Raw genomic sequence first — 12,727 nt, 5'->3', positions numbered from 1 at the left:
GACGACGACGATCGTCTCGCGGCGAGACTTATTAGACGACGAGAACAATACAGTCGCGGATCGTGTTTCAAAGTTTCACGCTCTCTCTTTCCCTTTGAAAATTCAAGAGGCGAGAGGAACGCCTCGATTCGAAACGACGCTTGCCCCCATACACCAACACCGAAACCAATCGCAAACTTTACGATTTTACCTTAACCTTATATGAAAATGTTCCATACGAAATGTAACTCAACGAGCCGATAAGGGGGCGTATTCCTATATATATACTTGAGCGGAAAAGAGGAAGGAGAGGGGAGGGGGGAAAAAACGCGATCCACGCTGCGTGGCTGCGTGCTCCAAAAACGGAGGGGGCTCGAAAAAAGATACGGCCGCTAACGAAAAAGTGACAGCTCGCATACCGGGCATTTTTCCGATAACTACTACCCTTTCCCCTCTGGGGTAGAGGAACGTGTTCTACGCGCCTGCACGTTCATATACGCATACGTACCTACACTCGTGACTGTCGTGCAAGAGTTGTTCGACCGGCGCGTTCTTTTTACTCTCTTCCATCGCCCTCCCGCCTCGCTTCTTTCTCCTCGAATCTCTCTCACACTCCTTTAGCGACAAGGAGAGATCTCTTGAGTACGCGCGCGAGCGTGCCCGCAGTACGTGTGCGACAGAACGAGCCCGCAAGAAGAAAGAAAGGTGGAATGATAAAGGGATCTTGAGGGAGGGAGGGAGGTATGCGGAGGAAGGAAAGGAGAGGAGAGGAGAGGAGAGAGAGAGAGAAGAAATGACTAATGAAGGGAAGAGGGGAGAGGAGAGGGGAGGGGAATTTGAAATAAAGAAAAAGGAAAAAAAAAAAATGAGAAAAAAGAAGGCTTGCAACCCTTTGTACGGAATGGCACTCTTTCTCTTTCGTTCGCACGAACCGCGTGTATGTCATATACCGCATAAGTACAAGTACCTATACGCGACAAACTACGAAAAGAGAGACACGTACCAACTGGCCATAAGCCACGTCCCCGTATAATTGACGCGACTTTCTCTCCGTGGAAGCACGGACGAGCGATATCGACGAGCCCACCCGGCCAAAGAACCCGTGCGCTTCTCGCAATCTCCTCCTCCTCCTCCTTCTCCTCCTCCTCCCCCCACTTTCCTCCTCCTCGCGATTTATCGTCGCTTTATTCCATCGGCGCGTCGACCGATCCCGATGTCGATCATCGGGCTGACACGCCGGGCGACGACCACGAAATCGAGGAAATTAAGCCAATCGAACGAACCAGAGCTGCCATTCAGACCGGATTAAGAGGCAAATCGCGCGGAATCGAATGCGGTTACCGACGCGGTCGCAACGATTAATATAAATCGGCCGGTTCTTTAGAAAAGATAGAAAAAAAAAAAAAAGGAAGGAAAGTCATTGGAAAAACGTTTCGATCCAACGTATCGAAACTTGGAATTGAAAATTACTTTTTTAATAATAATCAACGTTTTTCGCCCGATGATACGGTTAATTGAAAGCGAGAACGGGAGAAGTGGAATAACGTAACGTTGTTGTCACTCTCTCTTGCTTGTTCACAACTAACAGGGAGAGTTTAACAGAGTCAGTGGAAGTTCGTTCGAATTTTATGTATCGACGAAAATGTTTTGGTTAAAAAATGGGCCCGTGCCGGTGCCGCATGGCCATAAGACGGCACGTAATGTCGGTGGCGTAACCGGTAGCATCGGCGGTCCTCTTTCAATTAATAACGTGATCATAGGTTGTTAGAGGTTCCTTCGGCAGACAATCTCCACCTCGTCATCTCTTTTCCCCTTATCTCTTTTTCTCTCGTTATTTTACTTCCACGCACGTCACACCACTTACCTTGCGCCACCTTTTTTTCGCCATTCTCATCGCCGTTACTCCCCTCCCCTTTCATCTTCCTCCCTTCGCTCCCATCATCCTTCTTTCTTTCATTCTTCCCTCCGTTGCGGGGAGAAGAAGAAGTATCCGACTCCTTCCTTTCTTCGCCCGCTTTCCTCGCCTATTCCTCCTCTCTTTTTCTCTCCTCCAATCTCACTTCCAATCCGTCTGAATTCGGCGAAAGAAAAAAAAAGAGCATTAGTCCCTCGTGAATCCGCTAATTTGTTCTCGCCCATCTTTTAACATCGAATCAGAGAAGATGATCGCTTTATTTATCCCGAGTATTTAATAATAATGTGAGAATCAAAATGTGGAGAGAAACGGAATAATTTTTTACTCGTCACCTCAATCTTGAGAGAAAAATTTTTATTCATCGCTTGCTTCTTGTGATTTTTTTTTTTTTTTTTTTTTTTTTTTTTTTTTTCTACTTCTTTTACTCTTTTTAACCGTCTCGTGATCATCGTGACGCGCATTTATCGTTACGGGGCAACGATATTCATTACTCTTCGTTTGAGCAGTATTGTAATATAATTTTAACGAATTCTGCGAAGACACGAAATAAAAATAAGAATCGACCAAGGATTTTGAAAAGGATGATCCATCACGATGTTCTGACGGATCTCGCACAAAGAACACCTGCCTAACCGACGTTTCTCTTTTTCATCTTTCTCTCTTTCTCTCTCTCTCTCTGTCCTGAGAGATATCGAGATAGAGTGAGAAAGAAATAAGCATCGCTAAATTCGGATTTGTCGTGTACGTTATATGTTTCTTCTTTGGGGAAAATATTCTTTGATTGTTATTCCAGAAATATATATTTCTATCATGAAATGAATGAAAAGTAACCTTATTTATTAGGATATTTACGCTTTTGAATATTTGGAACAAATATGTGTGGATTTCAGAAATATTTCTTTGTCTTTTGTGTATTTTGTATAGGGAAAATTAATAAAAAGAAGTATAACTATTTCTTATATATACAAAAATAATATCTTATCATTTTATATAAATATGTAAATAATTTTATAATTCAATGGTATAAAATTAAGAATTAACTTTTGAATAAATGGATATTATTTAGATGGTAATAAGGGATAAGATAGTTATCTTATTTTAATAAATACAATGTTAACACATGAACAAATCTATTTGATGCAAGAATCATATTCCATCCAATTTGAGCATTTATTTTTTTCAGTCTCTTAAAGAAGAAACTGTTAATTATAATATTGTGTATAATATATATTTTATGATTAAACTCTGATGATCCAGTTTGATATTTTGATATAATTTTATATTATGGAATATAATTATAAAATATACAAATTACAAAGCAAATCATTATGGTAAGATAACTTAATCTTATTCCCGCCATCTTATATATGGTTATGATGATCATTTAGGTTATGAGGATATGCAGAGTGTTAATATATTCGTGGGCCACTTTCGGATGGTAGTAATTCTAGAGACCAAAGCAAACACAAAAATTGGCCAAAATGTCGATTAAGTTATTTATTTATTAAGTTACAAGTAATTGAAGTTTACAACGGAACGAGACGTAATGGAGCGAACCTGTATCTATCTTGCATCATCACCGCACTCTCACGTTCCTATTTCATCTAACGCGAAAAAAGAAATTGCATCGAACTTAAAAATTCCAAGTTGCTTATAATTTAATAAATAAGATTCAATTATTATTTTTTATAGATCAACTTTAGTGTTTATTTTGACGAAGATTGCTCTAGAATATCGATCTTCCAAAGATGTACATTAACATCTTGTATTACGTTGAAATAAAATTAAAATATCGAATTCATTTTAAAGCAATATTCTATTTCATCATGCTAAATTGTATTATCTTATACAAAGATGACATAACAGAAAAAAGTTGACGCGTATCTAAAAGAAAGAAAAAGACGATATTCGCCATCTTAGTTACCATCTTAATCCTATTCTATATACAGGTTGTTCTTTACATTTTGCATTTAATACAAATAACTCGAAAGATTAAATTTAAACTTACTACGTGACGATTAATGTTCTCAAAAAAATATTTTAAAATTTGCTTCAAAGAAAGGCATATAAAAATATTTTATAAAAAAATTTTTTTTATAGATCGAACAGTGGCGAAGATTTCAAGGTCAACTTCATTTCTTATATATATAACTTTAAATGCATATTTATTTGGATCCTATTCCTTATAAAAAAAAATATTAATTTATTTATATCGAAAAATTATTGGTGATAGAGATAATCAGATTAAATAAAATATTTGAGATTGATTCAGAAGAATTATCTATAATTAATAGACTAGCTAGAAAGACACGCACATTTTCTTTATTGGTCATCACTTTCGATTAAAATATATGCGATTAAACGATCATTCGACCAATAAGGGAAATTTTATTTTTATGCATCCACCAACAAAGATTATTCCATTGAACTATTTTAGAGCCAATTTTTCTTAAAATATTTTTTTGATAATTTTAATTCTCTCGAGAGATATTTGAATTGAAAATGAAACACCTTATATAACTATTAGATTATTAGATAAACGAAAAAGAAGAAACCATTGTACACGGTATAACGGTATAATCTTGACAATCTACATTTTGCTAATTTACCTCGCAAACTATCATTTCGCAGCAATGATCGTATCAATAGATGCATTGAGCTCGCAATAAGTAAATATTTTATACCTGTATAGCTTACCTCTAGCTTAAATCTAACGGTACGTTCGTAGTATCTCAGGTTAAATACAATTTCTCTAATAACAAACCTGTATGAAAACAAATTTTTCAAACAAATTTGTTTAGAAGCTATTGAATCGCGATATTAATCATAAGATGTCAATGTGAGATAAAATAAAGAAAAAAAAAAAAAATCGAACAAAACGATATATTTTCTTTACGATCGAAAGAAAGATTTAATAAAAAAAAAAAAATAAAAAGGGGGGAAAAAGACAAAACTACCAATTCCCTCGTGGCCTTGGTGAAATATTTTCCGTGAAATATTCTTCTTGTAACAGACACTTAACCCGCAGAGCTGCGGTCTGCGACATCTTGCATCAGGTCTCGGTATAAATTCAATATCTTTTGCCTGTCTTCTTGGCCCATCGGGCGAAAGTCGACGATACGAAAGAGGCCTCTCTTTCTTCTAGGGGAGTAACGACGAGGTAGAGAAAAGTAAAGCGAGCCAGCCTGTTGCAGAAAGCTAGTGACCGCAGTAGAAACTTCGATGGCTTCTCTTTGCCATCGATGTTCGATACCTGCCTCGTTTTTTCTCTCTCTCTCTCTCTCTCTTTTTTCTATATTACTCTCCTTTTCTCTCTCTTTTTTTCTATCCCCTTTTATTCACCTTTCGGTTTTAATTGCATCCCTCAATAGAGAAAAAATATGGGATGTCACGCATACAAAGAGAGATCATTTTTCTTTTTCTATAATTTCCATGTTAATTTCCATGATCTTTCGAATAATATTTTCATTCAGTACGAAAACTGTTCTCGCTGGTGTTGACCGATGTTAAATTTTTTTCATTTCTGTTTCATCTTTCAAAATCTTAAAATGTGATATACAATGAAACGGAATGCAGGAAAAAATTAGATTTATAAAAAAAATTAAACTTTCAATTTTAATTCTCCTTGGTTTTTAATATAGTCTTATTTTATAATTATGAATTAATTTATTTCGAATTATATCAAATCTATTTCATTATCTATTTCATATTTTTTGCCTAACATCTATCAAAATCAGTATTAAGTATTATTATATAGTGAACTTAATCTCTTGATATAAAATTTAATTCAGATTATTTTTCATAAAATATACATTATGTATTTAATTTTTTTTCGTATATCAGTAGATGAGGATTATATATTTCTTTTGATACAATAGTTTATCATTGTACTTTGATATTAAATTAATAATAGAAAAATTCGTAATAAATATATTTGTATTTATTACGATAATTTGAATTCAAAGAATTAAATTTATCTTGAAGAAAAAATCTTCAAGAATACGATACAATCATATATCAATTAAAAAAAAAAATTATTAATTTTACAGAAAAACTTTCAAATTTTCAAATTTATCCGCATTCTTAATGTAATAAAGAACTACTTTCGTTTGCAAATGATTAAAAATTTTATACATTCAAATCAAGTTCAAATATATTGCCAATTGAATCTACTTTATATAAAAAAAAAAAAACTCTTATAAATTTCAAATATTTTATTTAATAAATTTGAATTTTTTCCAATAAAATTCATTCATCGTGTACATAAATTGTGGCAAACGTTGTAAATGCCAACCGGTGGAAAAATTACAATCAGATCATAAAATTATTAATGGATCTTATAATTAAAAAGAGTCGTATTTAATAATCGGTTAATGGAAATGAAGAGAAAGAATGGTTGAAATAATACTCCTCGAGAAAAGATGATATCCTAAAATTAGATGTATCTTGCGCGTAAAGAACAACTGGTTAGGGCTACTTGAATTTCCTAATTTAATACATTTACTATACGCTGACCTGTCCGCCCATAAATTAGTATGTTTATCACAGAGCTGAGAGTGTCGCGGGAGAATTTAACGTCACCACTCACGAGTTAATCGTACGGTAACTCGATATATCTTGAATCTTATATATGTATATACAGTTACGCAGGGGTTTCGCGTAGAATTCCTTTCATGATGTTCGCTCGCAGTATGCGAAAAGCCCGCGGTTGTGCCCGCGCGCGTACGCCGACCAACATATCACTCGTAATAAAGATACATACTTACAACGCGGACCAAGTGTGTAACTGGTTGCGCGGACGGTTACATAAGAGAAGCTGCCGCGATCTGGACCCGTCCGTGCATAAAGAATGCTCATTAATACGCGTTACGTTGTTGTCCGCCGATGATCGTTGTATTTTATTACACTCGACCGCCCCAACACAACCTCGCCTCGGTTTAATTTCATCCTCGGAAAATTACGGGCAAAAATCTTACGGGCCTCGCGTGAAATATTGAACGGAGCAAGATCAAGGACAGGGGTGATCACCGTTTAATTTTTGATACTTCGAATTGCAAATTCTTTTCCTTTTTTTTTTCAATCCTTTCCATCTGCGTGTTCCCTTTCGACAAAATTATTATTATTATTGAATTCAATTGTGGGTTTCTAATTAAGAGATACAAAGATTTTAACAAATCGAATTTTTCTTCGTTCGAGCGATATTTACCATCTCCTTCGATTATTTATGAAAGGTCGTTCGTTAATTTTTGTTTATTGTGGTCGAGTAAGAAGAGTTGTTTCTTTCTTTTTTCGGATTATTTTTCCAGCATATTTCACGTGGTACGGTGTGCCCTACAAGGGGGCGCAAAGGTTTGCATTCGGCGCGACAGAAAGTTATAAATGATCGAAAGACAAGTTAACCCGAACGTAAGCGCGAGTATTCATCGGCAAGGCTGCTTTGACGTAGACATATCTACGGTGAAGTGAAGCCCGTTTACGGATGGACCGTTCGGTGTCGTGCCACTCGAGAGAAAACAAAGCTATTAGTCGTAAGAACCGTAGATATATATCTTATTGTCTCCAGCCGCTAGACGGAATTACAGTCTACCCTTTAACTTACCCGTACCCTATGGGAATCCATTCGAAGAATCGTTATTAACCCAACGGAGAAGTCTCATGGGTTGTGTGACTCGTATAGGGACATCGTTCGCTAAACAACCACGAACGCCATATGTATTTCTATACGAGAAACACTCCGGCTCAACTCTTGTTCTTCTCTTTCTGCGGTTTCAACTTCTATCCTTTGGCGTAAAAGCTGTTACTACTTCGAAATTTGTTCGAGTAAAGCCTCGTCCACACCGTGGGAGCCCGAAAGTTCGCGAATATTCGTGCACGTAAAGAAAAGAGAAGTAGAAAACTATCGAACAATCGTCGAGAACGTACCTTGTCGTTGGTATTGGAAAAAATCTTCTTAGACTCTATTGAGAATATTTGTAAAATTGATTTCGAAATTTTATTATAAAAATATTAAGTTATTATACTTGGAAAAATAGAAAGAAAAGTTTTCTTCGTCATTTATCCGCAAAAGATAAGATCGTCTCTTATTTTCTTACATACCAACGGAGGATAAAGTAGTTATTAAATATAAACTGTCTCGAATCTATATTTTGTCCTCCATTTGAAAACTTATCTCTGCACATAGAGAAACTGCACGCGGTTTATTTGCGGACACATGTCTGCGGACAATTGTCTGGAACTGGAAGGCTTTTAGAAGGTCCAAAAAAAAAAAAAAAAAAAATGATACGCCGGCGTGGCTGTCCCGGCAAAAGCTAGCCGGTTAAGGAATTCGTCGTATATGTGTATACAAGAACCCAAATCTTGTTCGATAAAAATAGTAGAATGAACGCAAACGATCGAGCTAATGCACCTCCATTTACTAAATATCTCTATCTCGTCAGACACCGCCGAAAAAAGCATACGGAAAGAGAAAGAGAGAGAGAGACAGCAAAGGGGGAATTATTAATAGATATATATCTTATTGTCCCCGATGGGTATATATACAGAATTCCGTGGCTTTAAAGTCCACCTTCTCGTCCCCGTTCTCATCGTTTTCCTCCTGCCCGTTCGTCGTCCTCGTCGTTGTCGTCGTGGTCTATGGGGGCCCCCACGAAGATACGTTATTAATCGAGCGATGTCAGTGGTTCGACCCCTCATAGAGAACCCATAGGACCCCGTTCGATAAAAGGGACAACCAAGCATAGGAGGTATACATATATATATATATATATATATAAGGAGGACCACGTCGTTCGGTATTGGCTCGAAGGTGAGGAACAAGGAGGGACACAGAGAGGGACTCTTGCGAGGAACGAAGGGAGTACGAGTCCTGAGAAAAGACAGAAGCGTGTGAGAGAAGAAAAAGGGAGAGTGAGAGAAAGAAAGGAAACGAAGAAGAAAGGAAGACTACCACGGCGACGACGACGACGACAACGAGGAGGAGGACGAAGAAGTGGAGGAAGCAGAAGAAGAAGAAGAAGACGAAGAAGAAGAAGAAGAAGAAGAAGAAGAAGAAGAAGAAAGGAGAGGGGGCGTGGGGCATAGCAGGGTGAAGGGGGCAACAGAAGAATGGGACTCACTTCGTGCATGACCCAAAGAAACCCCCGCTGAGCGACTCGATCCGATCCGCTGATCCCCGACCGCGCTGACGCAGATACCATCTTTCCTTGCACTCCGAATGCTCTCTCCGGGCGTTTCTTACCGCCCATATACCTCGCCCCTCTCTCCTCCCGCGACCGGCCAGCAAAGAAGAGGGAATATTCTATCCGAGACAGCTATATGACCGCACTGATTTGTCTGCTTATTGTTGCCGTCCCCGTCTTCTTGTTCCCCGATCGTGACGATGACGCGACCGACCATCCACATCCGATATCCCTTTCCGCAAAATTTCGCTGCTGTTTCGATGCCTCTACTCGATCTCGATTTCGATTTCTCTCGGGATAATCCATCCACGCTCCGTGAGAACAACGAAACACGAGGTTATCGTCGTTAAATTTCGACGGTTTGATAAAAAAAAAAAATAAATTTCGCATTTTTGATAATTGGCACTTTCTTACACTCTTCGTGTAAGCGTGTGTAATAATTGTATTTCGAAGAAGAGGAGGCTCGATTTTAACCTTAGCTGTCGATAGCTAGGAAACGATAATTAAGGAGGATTTTTCTAGAGGCTCTCGAGGAGGTCTAGGCACGTTCGATCCGGGATTTAGCATAAATTTAAGGTTTTCGTGTATCTGCGTATTCGCATCGAACACGGGAGGGGATCGTTAGAGTGGATATAGTAGACCGGGCAAGGAATATCGGTGTTTTCGATCTTTGCCAATAACGAGGACGTCGATGTCCGTCGCGCCTTTGAATTTTAATGACAAACGAACAGGGCCAGGAGTCGTAACGATTAATTGTATTCGTGTTCGAGCTACTTAAAGAAGGCAGCCAGAGGAGATCCGGTACTGGAAAATAATTAAAAAGTCAAATTTATTCATACGCGTGTCACGCTGAAATCGGGCGAAATCGTGTGTGTTGCGAGACAGCGGCCGACTATTGTTTCGTCATTTCAAAATATCCGTCGCGGGGCCTAAACATTTTAGTTCCAATAATCGATGGCGCTCACTTTGTCAATGACGGCCAAACTTCGACTAATTACCAACAAGATCGATGCGTTCCACCATTTCTGTCGATTACACGAGCTCGAGGATCATCCGTGCCTCCATATTTAGTATTCTTCGGCGGTGTCCCGTCCGAGATCAGGCGTCAGTTATGAAGCGCGTCCCCTTCGTGAGAAGAATCACGAGAAACGATATTTAGATGTCGGTCACTCGGAATTTCACGATATTCCTCCATGATCCACGTTTCGAAACGAAAAGCAAAAATTTAGATTCGAAGAGGGAAAAAAGAAGGGAAGGAAGGAAGGAAGGAGGGAAGGTATTTCGGTAGGCGATTCTCTCTTCTCAACGGTATGCGCAACGCGATTCGAACTACGTCAAAAGTGTTTCTATGTTGAATATAAAGTCTCGTACGGTTAATAATACTACGATAAATTTTTCCACGATTCCACGAGAGCCACTGTTTATCGATCGAGAAGATGTAGCCACCGGTGGAGCGATGCTTTTCCAATAGTGCCCACCGTTGTTCCTTCGACCGCCGTTTCGATACACTGGCTTCTGGTAGTCACATAAACCTTGGCCGTTGACGTGACTGAGAATTTAATGAAATGAGACATGCACAAGTCGGTTCGAAAAACTAACTTTCTCACGATTCTTCGCATGCATACCGTGACTTCGTCGCAACAACGGCTCGTAGATTTATATTGATTGCACATAATTATATCCTGGCGACTGACAAAACTTCTAGACACGAATCCCTCTCTTTCTCTCTTTATTTTTTCCATTTATTTGTCATATTAACACTTTCCAATCTAATCATCCGAGAAACATCTTCTATCGATTCTCTAATCGAGAAAGGATTCTTTTACTCATAAAATATCTTCGTATCTCAATTAATTAACTCGCCGTTAAAGCAGGCAATGGCAAGGCGAACGAAATTTCTTAACACACAAAATCATACTCTCCTCTCTATCCCTTTATAGAAGCGCAGCGTGTAATTACGAGCAATTCTTAGGATCGAACAAAAATTTTTAATTACAGGTTCGCGTGACGGTTCTAGACAAGAATGACGTGGCACCGACCTGGGGAACCGGCACCTGGAAATTCAAAATCTCCGAGGAGGCGCCACCCAACACCGTTGTCACGGTCCTGAAAGCGTTCGATCCGGATACGATCGGAACCCTGACTTACACCCTGGTACCGCATCATTGTCCGGGTCCCGCCGATCCGGCCAGCCAAGACGCGGACCAAGACGAAGCCCAATGCCAGTTCAGGCTTCACCCGACCACGGGACAACTGACACTCGCGGAGGCCCTTGACAGAGAGACCAGAGAAAAATATGTCCTGAAAGTTCGAGCCGATGATGGATTGCAACACACGGACATCGCGTTAACCATTCAGGTACCTTTCGTTTCCATATATCATCCTTTTGACTCGCCGTAATTTTTTATCCAAACATCGTACTTTATAATTAGGAAATTCCTCTTTTCTCTCTCTCTCTCTCTCTCTCTCTTTTCTTTTCTTTTAATGCAATTAATTCCATCGACCGTGTCTTAACGATCAATCGGTTCGATGTGAAACTTTTACGCGGAAATTTATAATTTATTAATACGGGAAAACAGTATATTTGTTATTCTTTCCAAAAGAAAGTTATCTTCTTTCCAAAAGAAGGAAGAAGGGAACACGACGTATATCGAGATCGAGGGTCCCGTTGCAACTTGATTCCCCAGTAATTATACCGGGGGATGCTACTGTAACCTTGATCAATCTCCCGTTACTCGATCATTATATTCGATCATTACGGAATCGATCATAACAATGGCCATCGCGTACAATTTTCCAAGCATCGAATAACTGCAATTTTTCGTTTTTGGCCAAAACCGAAACGATAACTCGTGGCGATAAAAAAACGCAAAGGAGGGGGGGCCAGACGTTTAACGAAGGTAGATGAAACAGTGTGCGGTGGCGACAGAGGGGGAGAGGCACAGGATAGCCAAGGATCCCTCGGAGACAATCGCAAAAATTATCCTTATGACGTGCAATGGCTGGAATTCTTTTAAGGTTCTCGCTGCCCGCCGTCCGCTATTCTATCCGGGTCTCTTAAAGGCAAAAGGAATGCCAGTCCCGATCATAGCTCGGCTCTTTGGGGCTCCATGAAAGAGGCCCGCTGCCGACAGTTGCGGAATCTGCCCCTTCTGGCCCCTTATATCCCTTCCATCCTCTTCCCGACCTCGGAAGAGTTTCTCTCCTTCGACCTCCTCCCTCCACACCCCGTGAAGAATCACTCCCTCCTCCCTTTTTCTCCCATCCGCTTTCCTCCTCCTCTCCTTCCTCCTCCATCCTCCTCCTCCTTCTTCTTCACCTCCTCCTTCTTCTTCCTCTCTTTCATCCAGTTGGTCATCTCTACTCCGCTTTCGGCTCTCCCCCTCGTCATCCACCGCGTCTCGGGGCAACCGTCACTTTTTGCAAACGTCTCCGAACCCTCCTTAATCAAACCGTGCCCACCTCCGCTTGATTCTTTTATACCGCGCCACCGCGTGTCGATCCCTCTCTCGAAGTTGGAAACCTATTCACCGGCCGCGCCCGGTGACTTTTCGGCCGGGATCGAGATCATCCTCCATTCTATTCGGATAGGATAGGATCGGTCGAGGACTATTCACGCGATAAATTCCAATCCTTCCCTCGGATATCCCCAACT

At 39.7% G+C, this 12,727-nt stretch overlaps 1 protein-coding gene across 1 annotated transcript in view; it reads left to right on the top strand.

The window, feature by feature from the left end:
* Window positions 1–12,727, top strand: part of LOC102676381 (cadherin-related tumor suppressor-like) — an 81,958-nt gene that overhangs the window by 45,475 nt on the left and 23,756 nt on the right. Inside the window, 1 exon segment of the mRNA XM_031511632.1 lies at window positions 11,071–11,430. Coding sequence (XP_031367492.1) covers window positions 11,071–11,430 — 360 coding nt within the window.

Source organism: Apis dorsata, unplaced genomic scaffold, assembly GCF_000469605.1.
Source record: "Apis dorsata unplaced genomic scaffold, Apis dorsata 1.3 scaffold_339, whole genome shotgun sequence".
Lineage (NCBI taxonomy): Eukaryota > Metazoa > Arthropoda > Insecta > Hymenoptera > Apidae > Apis > Apis dorsata.
Note: the sequence above shows the minus strand (reverse complement) of the source record. Positions and strands in the feature narration are given on the sequence as shown.